At 39.0% G+C, this 17,080-nt stretch overlaps 1 protein-coding gene across 9 annotated transcripts in view; it reads right to left on the bottom strand.

Moving 5' to 3' along the window:
* Positions 1-10,131: 10,131 nt before the first annotated feature.
* Positions 10,132-17,080, bottom strand: part of kif21b (kinesin family member 21B) — a 69,863-nt gene continuing 62,914 nt past the window's right edge. For all 9 annotated transcript variants that reach the window (XM_080890581.1, XM_080890580.1, XM_080890579.1 and 6 more), the window contains one exon: positions 10,132-15,998. Coding sequence is in view for 3 of the 9 variants with exons in the window: in XM_080890583.1 (XP_080746709.1) it covers positions 15,950-15,998 (49 nt within the window). In the remaining 6 variants the exon portion in view is untranslated. The remainder of the gene's footprint in view (positions 15,999-17,080) is intronic.

Raw genomic sequence — 17,080 nt, 5'->3', positions numbered from 1 at the left:
ACAATCATGCAGTCGTTCTTTTACACGTGCTCACCGTGCACGTATAAAAACTAATTATTTTCTCATATGTCACCCATAAGCAGAGATAAAGAGGCACACACATCTACATACCCACCCTTTTCTCTCCAGGATGATTCATGTATTTTAAGGGTTTGCTGTTTAGAGTGGGTGAGCATGCTATTGCAGATGTTCCACAGAGTGGGTTGGGAGGATCAGGGCCAGAGGACAAAAACAAACAAAAAAAAGAAGATGCAGGAAGGGGAGGAAGAAGACCTTCACAATATCTATCTATTTTGCCTTGAGTATTATCCTGTGGATGGCAGACGTTTCAGAAATACGACATATTTTGCATATTTATATTCTTAAAAACTGGGAATCCACATATCAAAACGAAATCTATTTCCACCCCTTCATGTGCTGTGATCTGAAAACACAGGGTGTTCTGTGGGGGAGGGGATGTTGAAACCAAGCAATGTTTTGCCTCCTGGTTACTGACAAAAAAGAAAGAAAACACATCACTGTATGAGTTAAATAGAAAAATACCTCTGTGTTTGTTGCATCTGGTCAGTGATAGTCATCAATCACAGACAGAAAATAGATAGATGGAAAAAAATAACAGTTATTCTCATTTGCAAATTAGCAGATTTAATTAAAAAAACATATATATTTTATGAATTTCTGATCATATATCATACCATCAAACGTATTTTTTCAAATAAATTCTTCATTGGGCCATATAAAAGCAATATCTGATTATCTGTGCTACATTAGTTCTTAATATTGTGGGGTCAACTTGAGTGATCAAAACCCTCTAAAATACTGCACATCTTCTTTAAATGCTATTCCCATCCATCTGCCACGGACTCGGAGGTGGTCAATGCTTTGTACTGCCAGTGACATTAATAACACCATAGGAGATTCAAATGCCCCTTTTCCTCCTTCTCCGTCCTATTTTCTCAGCTTCCTGCAGTTTTCTAAACGCTAATTACTGTGTTTATTCTTACTTGCGTCATGCTGTCCAAAAAGATCGCCTTTCTGGAAGCAATTATGCAAAAGCAAACAAATGCCCTGTCAAGAAAATGAAGCTTTTTTTTTTTTTTACCCACCTGAAGTAGGGACACATTTGTTTACTCGTTTAATCTATTTTACCTGCGGTTTTAACATTTCTTTTTTTTTTTAAGAAACAAAGAATATTTTACAAAGTAATACATTTTGGATGCCCCATTAAGCGGTGGAGGTAGGGGTGGAGGTACAGGTAGTATTTTCAGCCTGCCTGTGACGGCGCTAAAATAATGTTTTCTCCTCTAAAATGAAATGTGTGTATGATTTCATGCTCAAGCGCTATTAAATATAAAAACACACAACATCTGAAATTATAATATTAAAGAAGCTCTGGGACCTGTAAGATTTTGTGCTTATACCTCCCAGTTAACAAATATTTTTCAATTCGTTTTAATTATTGAGCCCAAAGAAAGTGTTTTTTTTATTACTCAGTAAGCTTTAATTTCATTTTAGTACAAAGTAGTGTTAAGTAACATCTTTAACAAAAGGGTTCAAATGTTTAATCAAACTTTTAAAGGTTATATTCTGATTTATATGGCTGTGCTTCAATAACACTCAAATTAAATGCTTTGAGTGGGGTTTTTAAATGTCTTTATCTGAAATGTAGTCATTGTAAATGAAGCAAAGTTTTCAGAATCAAGTGTAAATTTAACATGGGATTATACCTTTTATATGAAGCATTTAGTGTCATTTACTTGATGTAGACCCTTCATACATACATCCATCCATCCATCCATCCATTTTCATCTGCTAATCTTTACAAGGTCATGGGGGGTGGAGCCTATCCTGACTACCACAGGGCGATAATTTGGACCTTTAGAATTAAAGTGGTACCAAAAGTAAATCACAATTATCACCACATAGCTGAGAGACTGCAAAATCAAATTATGAGTTCTGTGCTCAAAACAGCATTTGGAACAGTCGTTCTAATTTAGCACAACTCAGATTTATTTATTTATTTTTACTATTACGATAACAATTATTTGCTGCAGCTTAAATCAATACTGTGGTTTTGACTTATGACCTCTGATTATGATTAAATTGGATTTAAAATGGGTGCTGAGGCTTTGTGTGCCTCTCTGCAAGACACAAGTCTACTCAGTTGTACCTTGTAGATAAGTAGGGGGTTTGATAAACCCAGTTCAAAAGGACCACATGTTCCCTCCCAGAGTGTAATCCTGCTCTGTGGCCCAGTGGTTTAATCCAAAATCAAATCCCTCCTGAGGTGCCAAGCAGCATAAAGAAGGCTTTTATGAATCATTGCTCCAAGACTGACAAACTGAGGGAAACACACATATACAGTATTTGTGGGAAGCCACTATGGCAGCCTATAGGTGGCTGATGGGCTGGCTAACAGCCCGTGCGCTCCTGCAGTACTTGTAAGTCAATGAACTCCATGCTGTGCCAGAGCCACTGGCAAAATAATAATAACCTGATTTTTCCAGGTCTACAGTAGACGCACAAGCTCTTAGAGTTAATTATGAAATCCTTGATAGAAGACTTGCAGCTACTTACCCAAAAGTTTTAATGATGCAGTAGTTTTCCTGCTGTGGGGAAAGTTCATCACTGAGTTCTCATGGGAAGGTGCCTGGATGCTCTTTTTTTTTTTTTTTGTACTAGAGAACCATATGTTGAGTGGGTTTATGTCTTTGCTAATAAGTGGTGTCTGAGTTTAAAAACTGAAAATAAAGTGAAAATGATACAGAGCACAGTGGCAAAGAAATCCCTAAAGGCAAAATTTCTACAGGGAAGAAAATCCAAGGAGTGCTCAGCTCTGTGTCACACAAGCTGGCACCATTAAAATTGGCCCTTATTTATCTAGCCTTTTACTGCCCTCAAAAAGCCTTTTTTTATTTTATGGCTGGAATGCCAAAGCAAAATGTATCCACAATAAAATGACTAAGTAATGCTAACACTGCATTATATTAATAGTGATATAAGAAGAAACGTGTCTAATTAACAGATTTGTTAACTATGATTTAAAGAGTTAGATTGCCATTCACCCTTTAGAGCTACATTAATAAAACAAAGTTGCACATCCCGGTGATGTCACTTAAACTAACCACAGCACCTATGCTTGACTTGAAAATTATAGCATTTCCATTTAGCAAATGCAGAATATTTTTCTGGTCCTTGGGTTTCAATTGTAGTAAATATTACCATGAAATATAATAGGAATGGGCATTTTTTTAATTTCCAGCCCTGAGTCATTGTTGTTACAGAAAAAACTAACACAATAGTTTGCAGGTCATCATTATACCTCCCAGCATTTGGTTTAATCTGTTATTACTTTTTCTATAGTTGCATTTTTCACCCCAATTTTATGGTTATTGTTGCAAAGAAACTACCACAAATGCTTCCAGGTAATAAGCCACAACATCAAACATATAATATTTACTTTATTACATTCAAACAAAGGGGGGAGGGGCAGGAGGAGGGGGGGGGAGTTAAGGCTATAAAATAGCTTTAATTTCTGTATTATAATATGGTCATAGTGTCCTAAGTAAAAACATCTGTACACAGATTATCTCTGTAATCCTGACAGGTTACTATACTACCTAAACAAACACTTTACAGTACAAACTACTGTTACTAAATGGTTCTGTGCATTTTATACATTTCAGTCAGAGGATCAGCTTACAACCAAGGTTGATACAAGTATTACCTGGTTATTACCTTGTAATTACATGTAATTAAATGTTATTACCACCACAAGTCTGAAGTGGCAGTCCTGTTTCTTCTATGCTAACTAATGGCAGCAGCGTCATATTTGGTGTACAGACATTAAAGTGGTATCAGTATTCCTCTCTAACGCTACACTAGAAAAAAAAAGGAAAAGAATGTGCTCCTGACCCCGAATGTCGATCTCTTGAAACTTAGTCTATAGTTTTCAAACTGAATAGTTTTCTTTTGTGTGTATGTTTGAAGTCAGAGCACAAAAGATGTTAAAAAAATAACATTTCATGAGACATGCTGTGTAAAAGTAAAGTTCAAGATTTTATAACGTAATTAATTTATGATACGTCATTCAGTTCACACAAGTCAGCTTATTCATGTGCTCAAAAAATGAAAGTTAAATTGACATATTTTAAGAACTGTTGAGGAACGCGCTAACTTTTTAGATGATGCTCATGAAAGCACACTGTGTTGGTCAGGTGGAGTATTTAAAAGGGTGTTTTTTTAAAAAAAAAAACACCAGATCACGTTGAGATGTCAACAACCTTCGAGTGTCCCGATAAGGAAGAAAGTAGGTGGCTAATGTTTGACAAGACTGTTGTGATGAAGGATCAAAGGTCCCAGTCTGTTTTTCTGTCACAGCCTCTTTCACACTTGAGAGGGATTTCTGTCTGGGAGAGAGCGTATTTCATGAGGGTGAGTGTGTCTCTGAAAATACTCAATAAGTCAGTGGATTTTTACAAACTACTTTTAAATACTATGCACGTTAAATCCAAAGGCACCACGTCATCTTCATCATCGTGATGGAACTGGCCTTTTATCCGGCGCTGGCACTGATGTATTTCTTTGGAGTGATGAAGGCCGCGCAGGATGACCGGGTGGAGCTGACCGACCACGCGTCGATGAACGTGTTCTGTCTGTTCGTGCTGGCACAGCCGCTGTGTCTCGTAATCGGTGGATACACTGGCATGGCTACTTACCTTCTCACCGTTCTGGTATCCTACAACTTCCTGCCATGGAAAAGCAGCACAAAAAAGCAAGCAAAAGAAAAAGACTCAGAGAAGAAGACAAAGTGAGAGGCAGAAACACACATTACATGGAAATACCAAGAAAGTGGATTCAAAAGGGGACTGGAAAGTATTTAAATAAAGAAAAAAATTATAAATAAATAGCTATTTCACAACACATTATGTGTGATTTAACCTGTTGTCATAAATCTGTTGTTTTGTCTGCAGTTGTAATGATCTGTGAGAAAGTATTTGTATTTTCATACACAAAGTGACCCATTTTATGATTCTTGATGTAGATGATGTTGTTGTAAATACATTCAGCTGGGTGACTCAAGAGCCACAAGAGAGAAAATTGCAAACAAAAGGAACATTAAATCCAAAAAAACTTCACCAAGTGAAAAAATATACAGAATAGTGCACAGCACAAACAGAGCTATCCTTGAAATCAATCGTTTCTAGACCTACTGGCTGGGAACTTTTCAAATAAGTTGCATACTTACTTCCACACCTTTATGATCAGGTTAGATGAGAGGATCAACTCCATATTTTGTAATACTGAGCTAAAGCCAGCAGCCTGTGAGTTTAGCACAAAGATGGGAACGGGGCAAACTAGCTAGCATGTTGTGCAATCTGTTGTTTCGTTTGGGGGGGGTTCCCTTTCTTTTTTCCATTTTCTTACAACATTACAGATAAATAGAGAGCCATAAAGGTATCTTTGGACTGATTCAACCTAGGTCTTTATGCTAAGACTCCATAACAAGCCATCTAACAATTAATGATGGTGGAGCTCCGGTTAGAGATCCTTTCCCCAGATTAACTTAAATTGTATGCAATAAGCAAAAGTTGGAGCTAGGGTCATAAAGCTCACAGCAACCTTAATCAGTTGCCCATAATACTGATTTCCCTGTCTCTCATGGAGTTAAGGAAACTGGCAAGATGGCAAGTACTGTAGATATCATGAACTTAACCCATGGTTGGGTTTTTTGGCTTTTTTCAACATTATTGACAGACAGTAAGAGGAAAGCAGAGGGAGAGCGTCACCTGCTCAACACTGAGTCAAACCAGCGCCCCCTTAGCCCTAAACCCATCGCCTGCTTCGTTGCATGATGCTTCACGTTAAAATTGATTCAGTCAACCACTCACTTTTTTTTATTTACCACATTTTACAAGACTTAGTTGTTGGTTGTTGGAAGAATTAACAGTGAGGTGCTCTATTCTCAGCTGCACTGATTACACCAGGCGCTGTCACATCTTAGCCAAATTAAATAGTCAGAGGTCACAGTTACGCACTGGAGATAATTATGGCGACAGGAGGATAGCATATTCTAAAATAGTTTCAGGTCTTCATCACAGCAAAGGGGAAATCATCAAAGGAGTTTGGGCTCATCATAATGGTTTGAGGTAATTGTTGTATAACTGTAGAGGCGCACTGTGGTCTCAGGACAGCAGCCACTAAGGGAAATCAGAACCTGTGTGGAACAGATCTTCTTATTCGACTCTTGGCAAGAAGTGTACTTCTCAAAATGAAAAATTGTTCCTTTAAAACTGAGAAAATGATTCAGTGAACATCTCCGAATTATAATTACATTGTTAATGTCATAATATGAAGCCAATTAGCTCTGGACTGTAAAGTTTGTCAGTGACAAACAAAGAAAGCGTTGGATTTCACCTATGACAGTGACACTGAATGTGTCTCTGGCCTTATAGCTGAGTCATTTCTAGTGAACCTGCCTACTTGAATATGACTAATCTGTCAATTAATTAAGTATTCAGTATATTATACACTCATAAGATAAGATAAGATAAGATAAGATAAGATAACCTTTATTAGTCCCACACGTGGGAAATTTGTTTTGTCACAGCAGGAAGTGGACAGTGCAAAAGTTATGACGCAAAAATTAGAATACAATAAGAATAAATACAGTACACAGCTGTACAGAATAGAATAAAATAATATACTATATACAGTAGAATAAAATAGAATAAAAATATACAATAAGATAAAAATAGAATACGAATGCTATATACAACTGAGTAAAAATACAACGATGCCAGAAAAGATTATTGCACTTAGTGTTATTGCACATGTGTGGATGTGTGTGTTTGTTCAGTTAAAGTCTTTGTTGTGGAGTCTGACAGCAGTGGGGAGGAAAGACCTGCGAAATCTCTCCGTCCCACACCGTGGGTGCCGCAGTCTCCCACTGAAGGAGCTGCTCAGTGTTGAACAGAGCTGAACAGTGTTTCACAAAAGCTCCCACTAAACATAATTATTAAATCAGCACTGTGCTTTTTCCGTCTGTGTTCATGAATGACTGAGTGTCCCTCTGATGTGAATAAGCCTGGTACCACAGAGCGTCGGGGTGTGCGTAAACCCGGACTCAAAGAGAGAGTGCATAATGGGATTAGACTGTGGTATATGGGTGATAGTCCAAGGCTGTGCTCAGTGGGTGCACAAATGTGCAAATGCTTGCTGTTTGAGTGAAAAACAGTGGTTTGTTTTTTTGCAGAAAAAGAAGTTTATTAGTTCTTCAGCGCTAATATCCTCAGTTCACGACTGTCTCTCAGAGTACCTCTCACTTATTTCTCTTCCTAAGTGTGAATTTATGTAGAGTGAATAAGGTTCTAACCTAAAGTGTCAATCATTCGCTATAAAGGCTCTAATTCCACAGTTATTATCCGTATATATGTTCTTTCAAGGTATAGCATTAGCAAATTGTTCAGCTTTTGCGCTCCACACATTTGTTCAGTTCCCTATTCAATATGTGTGGAGCATGTTCTCAGTTTACCTCCCTTAATGTCACACTGGAGGTGCTTCCTACTGCGTCTTCATTTTATTTAAAATAATAAGCCTGCAGCTTCCCATTTATTGTAACCCCTCCCCCCCTCAACATGATTCTTCTTCTTCCCCAGCCAGCACTCAAAACCAAACTCCTTTCTTTTTTGTGTTTCATCTTCTGTCTCAGTCTTAATCCTTTTCCACAGTTGGGCTCGTTTCCATAATGTCGCTCCTCCTCGCTTGCATTATCATCAAAAAGGGGGGGGGAATCTAATAAATTATATAATAAAGTGTCATTTCTGTTATTGTCCATTTAGGATCAGTCATATAAAGTAAGGTTTTAAGAATTCAGTTGGAAAAGTGTGTGTGCTTCATAAGTGGCAGCTCATAACACACTGAGCAGTTGCGACAATGTCAATTTTAGTTCTATTTATTATTAAAACTGAAACAAAAGCACCTTTCATGCTGGTGAATGTGTATCATACATTAGCTTTGAACTTCAGGCATATTCAGTTTGGGCTCTGTTTTGGTTTCCACTGATTACCAAGGAAAATGTCTGGGTCTTTAGCTAAATTATCCACTATGTCTATGCTAACAGGCAGCATCAAGCTGTGTTTTGGCAGGTGAACAGTACTCATGTATGAGCCTTTAATTTAAATCCCTTTTAAGATATGGGGAGTTGGACTGCGCAACTACTGCTGCTGGTACTGTGAGGCTCACCTGTGAAAATAAAGACAGCATCAGTCAGAGTTTTAGGTGTTTAAAGGTTTTGTAACACAAGCAGAAAATGTTAAAGCTGACAGGAATATCAGTAGTTCTGCAGGTATTTCCTTACTGTAAAAATCAAAGAGTTGAACTGAGAATGTCTGCAACGCCCACAGATTTCTTTCTGCAAACTGTGGAAAGTGACAGACCAGCCAAGTGGCCCACTGACACTGCCATTATTGCAAAAACCCAAGGTTACTGTGATACTGGAAACTTTCATTTTGTTTTACCTACCAGTACACTCTGAATATAGAACACAGCTACACTCTCGGGGTATTTGGCTGAGTTTCATATTGTGTTTTTTAGTTACAAGGTGATGAATATTGTAGGACAGAAACTGATGGATCAGCTAGTGAAAACAGACTTACTGGAACGTTGAAGTGTAATGAAACAGACGGAGGCATTCAAATGAAATTTCAGCAGTTTGCTGTATGAAGAGAGCAGATGGAGCACATGCAGCTGGGATGTGACAGGGTTTGTGTATGGATGTTTATTTGTTTGTGACTGGCATCGTCAAATGGTTTCTGCCTCCTCTGAGGCGTTAATGGCCATCATACATCACAGTGCTTGTGTCTCCCATCGCGGCTGGGCTAGGCGCAGCCCGACACAAGTTAATGATCAGAGTTTGCAAAGGAAATGAAGATTTATGAGTTTTGGAAATGCATCTCTATCCCTGAAGTAGAAAGAAATGAATCTAGTTGAAAAACATGCCCTCCCATGTCTACATTTCATCGTCTACAACCTGTTGGTCTGTTTGTACTGAATGATCATAACTCCTCTCCCATCTGCAACGTAAGAGATCCTTTGGTCTTTCATATCAGACAGATTCGAGAGCTAAGAAGTTAGAAAGCTGGGCAAATACGATAACTAATAACAAAACTAAATGTCTGATAATGAGTTTCATCTTCTCCAAAGGGACTTTTGATATTTCTTTATGATCCACAATAGAGCTTTGGTAACCTTTATTTAAATTATCCTTTGAAGAATGCTCATTACTCATTCGTCAAGCTTAGTGAGATATATCTGGTACAGGAATACCACATAATCCGCATATTCTTACATTTAAAGGGCTAAAATCAGTGAATGTTGATGACATTTTGCTTGAAAAACTACTCAAAATGCGTACAGAAGAAGTCTAAAAGATCTGAGCCGGATGCACAAACATTACATCGCATTGAATTCAAAACCACAAAATGCACTTGTTTTGAACTGATTTATTGTCTTGAGGAAACACTGGATCCTTCTTTAAATATTTATTTACATTATTTACAGTTCAAACTTATTTTACATGGGTTGGTTGCATGCACATTATCATATATATATATATAAAAAAAAAAAGTACAGATATTTACAGTCATTTAAGAGGGAGTAGTCTGTGCAATAAAAGGCACACATGACCTTTGACCCTGCATGAATGTCCCATAAGTACATTTTTCACAGATACTGCCACATATTGTGTTACCATGCTACACACACCAGGAGAAAAAAAGCACTCGAGCCGCTGCAGAGGAGACGTGTGTTGGTGTGTGATAGAGATTCACTGACAAGCAGCAGAGCCGTAAAGTGCCCTCTTGATTGTGCCTAGACACGATCCTATCCTCTCAGCAGCCTGAGGCAAAGTTGAAAGTCTTTTTCAGCCATAATGATAAAGCAAGCAGAGACGGTGACTCACTAAGAACAGAATTCCACAATCTGTAGGACAATCTACAGTCATCAGAGATTCAGGATATTTGGCGAATGATTATCAATGTCCTACGTGCACCTTCTGTTTGATAAGGCAGTAAGGCCTGTTGGATGAGGCATGAGGCTAATGCTGAGAGACTGACTACTTGAGTTTTTCCCCCCCCCCCCATACAGTCATAAGACGGCTGGGCTGGAAACAAAGGGCTAAAGGTGGTAATCACACGATTGGTCTGACTGGCAGCTTGACTCTCCAATCTGTTCTGTAGTCCTATGTTGAATTTTCTTGCCTGTGAAAACGAATAGATTTATATTTTGTATTCAGTCAATTCACCATTTGCTAAGCCCCACCACCAAAACAGCAACAGACCAAGTCATAGTTTCAAAAATGTAATAAGAAAAAGCGAATTTGGATTTGTAAACATGCTAAAACATTGTGAACGGGCCTCTATATCAATATCCTGTGTAAAGAGATAATAATAGTAGCACTGTCTATTTTATCCTTTACAGAAGTAAATGACAGTAGCAAGTAAGCAGTTTACCACCTACAGAAGTACCCTAGCATTATTTCCTAAACCAAATGACAATTTCACATTGTGTAGGGCTACATTACAAAAATACCTGTTCAGAACTGGAACAACTACAGCAATGAGAGCAAGGAGTAACAAAAGCAGCTCTGCCCTCATCTTTATTTGGTTTGGAGGGAAATGAGCACTGAAACCTGTTTTAAAGAGCATCAGATTTGCTCGCTGGGTTTTTGTTACATTTTCTGCAGCAAAAGAAAATGACCTTGCAAGAATAGATAAAAATAAATCAAACCACTGTGACGCCTGTCCAAGTATGTCCTTATATATAGCTGTGGATTTCCACAGCTATCAACATAAACTGTGAACATGTACCAACACTAACTTGTAGTGGGGCTCAGCAAATGGTTGTGTGAGCGCTTGTTTTGTTGTTCGCAGCTTTGCTTTTTTAACTAACACTGGGGGTGCTGCTTTTGGATATTTAATGTTTAACAAGATGTGCAACTAGTCGACTAGACATTTAAATATTGCTGCTCTTGCTAATCAGTGCTAGAAGTGCTAGTCAGTTAAATGTATTGTCCTTTTTTTCTTCATGTACAACGGCAATAACTGGTTCAAAGAACTTGCTGCGCCACCGTGGCATCTGGTGCTAACCATGCTAGCCAGTGCTGTTGTGCAGAATTTTAAAAAACTAAATTAAGAGAGACTGTATGTCAGCTTTGTCAGGATAAACTGGAAAGTAACCAGGCATCTGACGTGATGTGCAACGATACTGTGCACTGGAATGTGGACGCTAGGAAGAGCCCAACGCTACTGTAGCTAGCCCTGCTAAGGTTAGCCAAAGGTTAGCCACCACTGCAAAATACTTTTTGTTTTTGCAACATTATACATGGCAGAAAGTGCTATACAGATAAGTAAATTTAAAATACTAACTGATAACAATTAAACATGATTAACGGTTTCATATAGCTCCACACAAAATATGTCTGGCCAATGTTATTATTTTATCTCATCTAACTTACTAGCAAAATTAGTCTTTAGGAAGATTCCTATTGATTACAGATTAATGGGTTTTACAGATTAAGCAACATATCAGCTGGAGCTATAAAAATCTACAACTTCTTCTTCCCATGATTATAAAAAAAAGGGACAACAGGGATCTGTCTTTTTTATGACTGAATTATTATCTTACATAATATATCAGCAGAAACATTATTATTACTCATTTCTACTCCTACTACAGATCTAAATGGATGTCCTCTTTTCAGTATGTTTTTCATGGCTGGAGCTTTTCTTTGTAAACTGAGTCTAAAACATGGCTTAATTACATAGCTGCAAAACAGCCTTGTGTTCATTTTCAAAGTATGACTAAATCTAGCTATCAGAGATTCAGCTGAAGTCAGCCAATGAGAAAGGAGCGACACTTAATCTCAACGGCATCTCCTCTGTAATACGTGAAAAGGAATTGGCACAACTATTTACACATCGTCAAGTAATGAAGTGATGCTGAAGTACAAGTCTCAGAGTTTGGGGCAACTCAAGGTTGGGCTGATCCAAGGTCAGATGATAGTTTATTGCTTCTGCATGTTTATAATAACTCTCTGAGTAGATTTTATGCAGAGTCATCATTTTTGTATTGCATCTTTTGCGTGACGCATTAACAGTCAACAAGTCCAAATTCAGACATTTAGGAGATTTTGATTCAGGTGTACATCATTTAAATTACCCCTCCCCCCCAAAGGTGTTTCTGGACTTCTGATCAGCACCATCTGCATCGTTCAGAAAATGTACAAGCACAGGGCACCACAGAGAGTGCCTAAAGCTACAGAACTACAAGATCCTAGCATTAAATAGAAATATGGAGATGTTTTGAAAAAAGAGCTAAATCCTTTCTCAGCATTATTACCATGTGAAACACATCACCAACCTGGTGAGCAGGGTCAGTTTGGCTAATTGGCACAGATAAATACATAGTGTACGGTGGAGTCAAAGTATACAACTTGTTAGTTTGGGAGTTTAATTACCCCACTGATCACATTTTTCAACACTCAGTCCAGTTTTATATTCAAACTACTATACAAATACCCTATTTTGTACATATTTATGGTCAAAATTCAGTGCACATCTTCTTCTTTGGCCAAATTGGGAAGATGCTATCTTAACTGTGTACGCTCTGTACACAAAAGCACAGTACAAAGATAACAAGTAAAGGGAATCAGATGCAAAATCAAAACATGAAAATGGCTATTTTACAGACTGACAGTACCATTTTTCTCAAAGTAAAAAAATCTGTCAAACAAGGCATTTGTTTGATTCAAAAAACCAGCTAAATTCACAGGGTCAAGTTATGACTAATATTATCCTTCAACCTTTACCTGAGTTTCTAATCATAGCAAAAATAACACCCAAGAATGCTTCATCATACTGACCCCATAAAAATGTTTGCATTCATTACAACCTCCCCACCTAAAAAAAAGAACTCCAAAACCCCGATACAGTGGCACGCAAAAGTTTGAGCATCCCAAGAGATCTGAGATCTCAGACCTTAGTTCTGTCGTTTGGGCCGTGGCTTGATGATGATGCAAATTATTAAAGGCTTTGCAAATACTCATGCTCCAACACTAGAGCAGTCACTGTCCTCCTTCAGCAGCTGCCTAGCACTCTAAAAATGTAAATAATTGATGCCCACACAGCAACAGCTATAAGAAGATAGGAAAGTGTTTTTGAGGAGGCGGTCAGTTAGTAAACATAAATGAGAGATGGTGGTTAAAAGGAACGATGGATGGTTAAGTTGAGGTCTAGAAATCCTAAAGAGAAGTCTGGTGGACCGATGAAGTCAGAACAGAAGTTTGCGGTCACAGTGTATAAAGACGTCTGGGGAGAGTTCAGGTGGTAAAGTGGGCTGTCTACCAATCAGAAAGTCAGTGGCTCGATCCCTGACTCCTTCAGTCCACGTGCCGGGAAAACCCTGGCCAAGATACTGAAGTTAGCCACAATGTGCCACTGGAGTGCGACTCTGTGTCAGTGGTAGAAAGTGAATTTTCTGAATGAAACTTGTAGAAAAAGCTTTGAGTGCTCAGTTGGTTGGATGAAAAAAATAAATACTTAAGTCAATAAATCGAGCTTTGGTCTTATGTTTAAGCCAGTGGCTGGGGAAACCTTTTTTTGCAAAAAAACGCTAAAATAAAAATTTTACAAACATTACTTGCCAAGCCATTGGCACTAACAGACATTTTTAAAGGGGGTGCTCAAACTTCTGCATGTCACTGTTTTTGGAGTGGAAGCAGCTTCAAACTCATGTTGGACACATGAAACAGCAGCAGAACATACTCACGTATCAGAGCAGAGTTGATAGAAAGCCTGCTGAAAGCACTTCATACTCTCAGCACACTTTTGAACGTGAACACTGTTTTATGATCCCAGCATCACTTAACTCAACTACATACTGTATGTCTCTGGGTCTTTTATAAGGAAAAGTGCACTAAATCACCAATATATTATTTTTTTAACAAACCGAGTGATATTGCCTAACTGAACGAAGCTTAGCTGTAATACTAAGAGAGTGTGAATTGTGTGTTGCTGTTTTTTTGTAATTGAACGGTAAGACATCTATGTGTTAAAAGAAGCTCTTGTCATTTTGGAGCAGTACAGGAAAAGTTAATAAACAGATGTGAATGCTTGCCATTTTAAGGTGTCAGACAAAAAAAAACAAAGGAGATTTTTAAATTACTTTAAAGAGTCGCTGTCACCCGTCGACATGTATGGACGTGTACGTTTGTCTCAGTGGAACATGGCAGTGCTGAATCCGTTTCATTAAAGAGACACTAAATCAACACAGTGAGGGACGCCAGGACCTATCAGGCAAGATGGATAACCGAAACATCCTCTGAAATTGTCTATTTGTGTGTGTCCACAGTTTGTGCATATGTATGTGCTGCCGACACACATAATCTGCCACATAAACAGATTTGTACATCAGTGCACAGGTATAGGAAGTTTATTCCTGTCTGTAAGTATAGCAGCAAATAGTGGGTGGAAGAAAATTGGGATGTTAATAATAAATCCCTCTCAGTTATGACCTACTTTCACCCAAGTAATCTTGCCTGAAAAGCTGGTGAGAGCTGCGAGACCTCTAATTAAATTGGCTTCCTGGAGAAGTAGCTGGGAAAGAGGTGGACTCCTCAGTAAGGCTGGTCAGTCTGACACTCTTACTAACCTCAAAGATCAGAGTGGAGCAGGAAAAAAGGCCGGGGGAAACGAGTAGCGCTCCTATTATGCTTTGCGTCGAGGATAAATGGCAGGTATGAGCCACACACACTGACGGTTGGTTTGGATAATGATCTGGCTCTCTGCCCTCGATGCGGCACTCAAGAACGTGTGAGGAGCGTCTTCTGTTTGTGTCGTGTGCATCTGCAGGGGTGTTTCTTATTTTTGCCGCAGTTAGCACTTCACAGAGCAGATAATAAAGTCTGTTCGGGTCCTCCAGGACCAGTGCTACCTCGGTTGTGCTACTGGACGTGTTTCCTATTTGCAAGGTCAGCAGCCAGACAGTCTGATAACCCGAGGCCCACAGAGGACAAATCCACACAGAGACCAGGAGCTACTCAGAGCATTAAAGAAAAAAAGACTTCAATATGTGGAGCACCAGGTGTTTTTGTACACGGAGACCCGTAAAAATGTTCACTCCCACCTCATACTGTAAGTCCAAAACAACTGAGGTAGGGAAAATAATAAATTAACACAAGATATTACAAAAAACAATAAAGTTCCACTAAGATAGTGAGAGGAAGTTGATCGTAAAGGGAGAAAACACAGTCAAAAGCAGAAGACTAAGTGATGGTATTTCCAAGATAGTCTGTTGATCCACTGCTGTGAACACACAGTATGATTGTCCACTTGTGTTCAGCGTCCTAACAGCCACAACGCTCCCGAATGGATGAACACAGGTCTCAGTTCTTTAGCGTCCCTCTTGGGTTTTTTTTTTTTTTTTTTAAATTCAGGCTGTGTCTTAATTTTCAAACAACAGATGCATGAATACACATGTCTCTGAGCAGGTCCAGCTCACTGTTTGAAGGAACAGAAGGACACTTTTTCATTTATTTGACACCAAGTTGCAGTAGTTTTCATGTCAGGAGAGAATCCCTTTTTGCCTGATGCAGACACACAGCCAGGCACGATGCTGTTTATCTTTTCCAAGTAGCACCACATTTGAATGGCACTTTCAAATTGGCAGTAAAAAACAATCTGAAAGACAAAGACTTTTTCTTTTGACTACATATTTCACCTCGGCTTTGTCGTGTTGCCTTGTGACAAAGAAGGACAAAAAAAGACACTCCGATCGCCTTGGAAACTGTGATTTCAGTGTCACATTTCTGTGGTAGAAGCGAGCAGGTCACAGATCAGTGGCTCAAGTTGTGGAAAAATGGCTGACAAAGGAACCGCCGTCCCGCCGGTTCTCACCTCTTCCTCCACACCTTTGACAGCCAGATCTTCACCGTCTTGTCGCTGGAGATGAAGAGACAGAGAGGTGGGATGATGAGCAGTCGAAAATTAAGGCGAACACAACAAAGGGGAGAAAATAACAGAACATCAATCAGGCACTCCTGCTTTCAAAACAAGTCATTGTACATCAGACACAACACAAAGACACGAACTTCAAAGAGCACTTCGAACACACACACACAGACTTCATTAAAGACCCTTCCACATGGTGTCATAGTAAAAACACCTCTCCAACCTAAAGTTTAGGAGCAGGTTCATAACTCTGCAACAAGTAAATCCAATTAACCCGCCCACAGCATCACTGTTACTCTGCTAACCGTGCAGATTCATTTTCACAGTTCCGCTTGCTCATTCTCACCGTTCAGGTCCACTTTGTATTAGTCAATTGGGTAACGCACAGAACAACATCGCAGTTTCAATTAACACTACACACATATGTTGCTCATAAGACTGTCCAAAGTCTACCCCGCTGCTCGCTCCATGGCAGCAGGCTTCAGCCTCTCGCGCAACCCTGGTAAAGGTAAGCGAAAGAGACTGGGTGGATTTTTTAAGCTATAGACGGTATACATAAGATGGACGTAGTGCTGTGATGTCACCCACTGGTCACAAAGTAGCGTTTTTGAAGTGTTGACTTGACCATTTCTTTTTTCACAGCATTAACTACAGCCTTACTGCTTCCACAGGACTTAAGAAGGCAAATAGAAATCAGGTACTGCTAGTCAAATTCACTTGGTTTAATTGATCATGAGCAAGTGTGAGCACTCCTATAAAAGCAGAAACTTTGGCAGTTTTCTGGTGTGTTAACAGAGCGCCAATCTTCCCAGGAGTGGACATCCCTGTGTGCGACAGATGGCCTCAAGCACCGCAGCAAATCTACAACAGAAAGGCTGAAAAAGAAAAGAATAAAAGTGTTGCAAAAGACTGATAAAGTCATACAGTTACTGCTGCTATAATCTAGCGAATCATGGGATGAATTTAGTTACACTACATGGAGCTTTTTCCAAGCTAAAGCCTGTTTTATTTTTATTTTCTACTCTGAGGTTGTAGCTCACAAAAGGAATATGCAGGTATAGATTGAGGGATCA

The sequence above is a fragment of the Rhamphochromis sp. 'chilingali' genome, assembly GCF_963969265.1.
Source record: "Rhamphochromis sp. 'chilingali' genome assembly, chromosome: 9".
Taxonomy (NCBI): Eukaryota; Metazoa; Chordata; class Actinopteri; order Cichliformes; family Cichlidae; genus Rhamphochromis; species Rhamphochromis sp. 'chilingali'.
The sequence above is the reverse complement of the archived record's forward strand: the minus strand, read 5'-3'. Positions and strand labels throughout refer to the sequence as shown.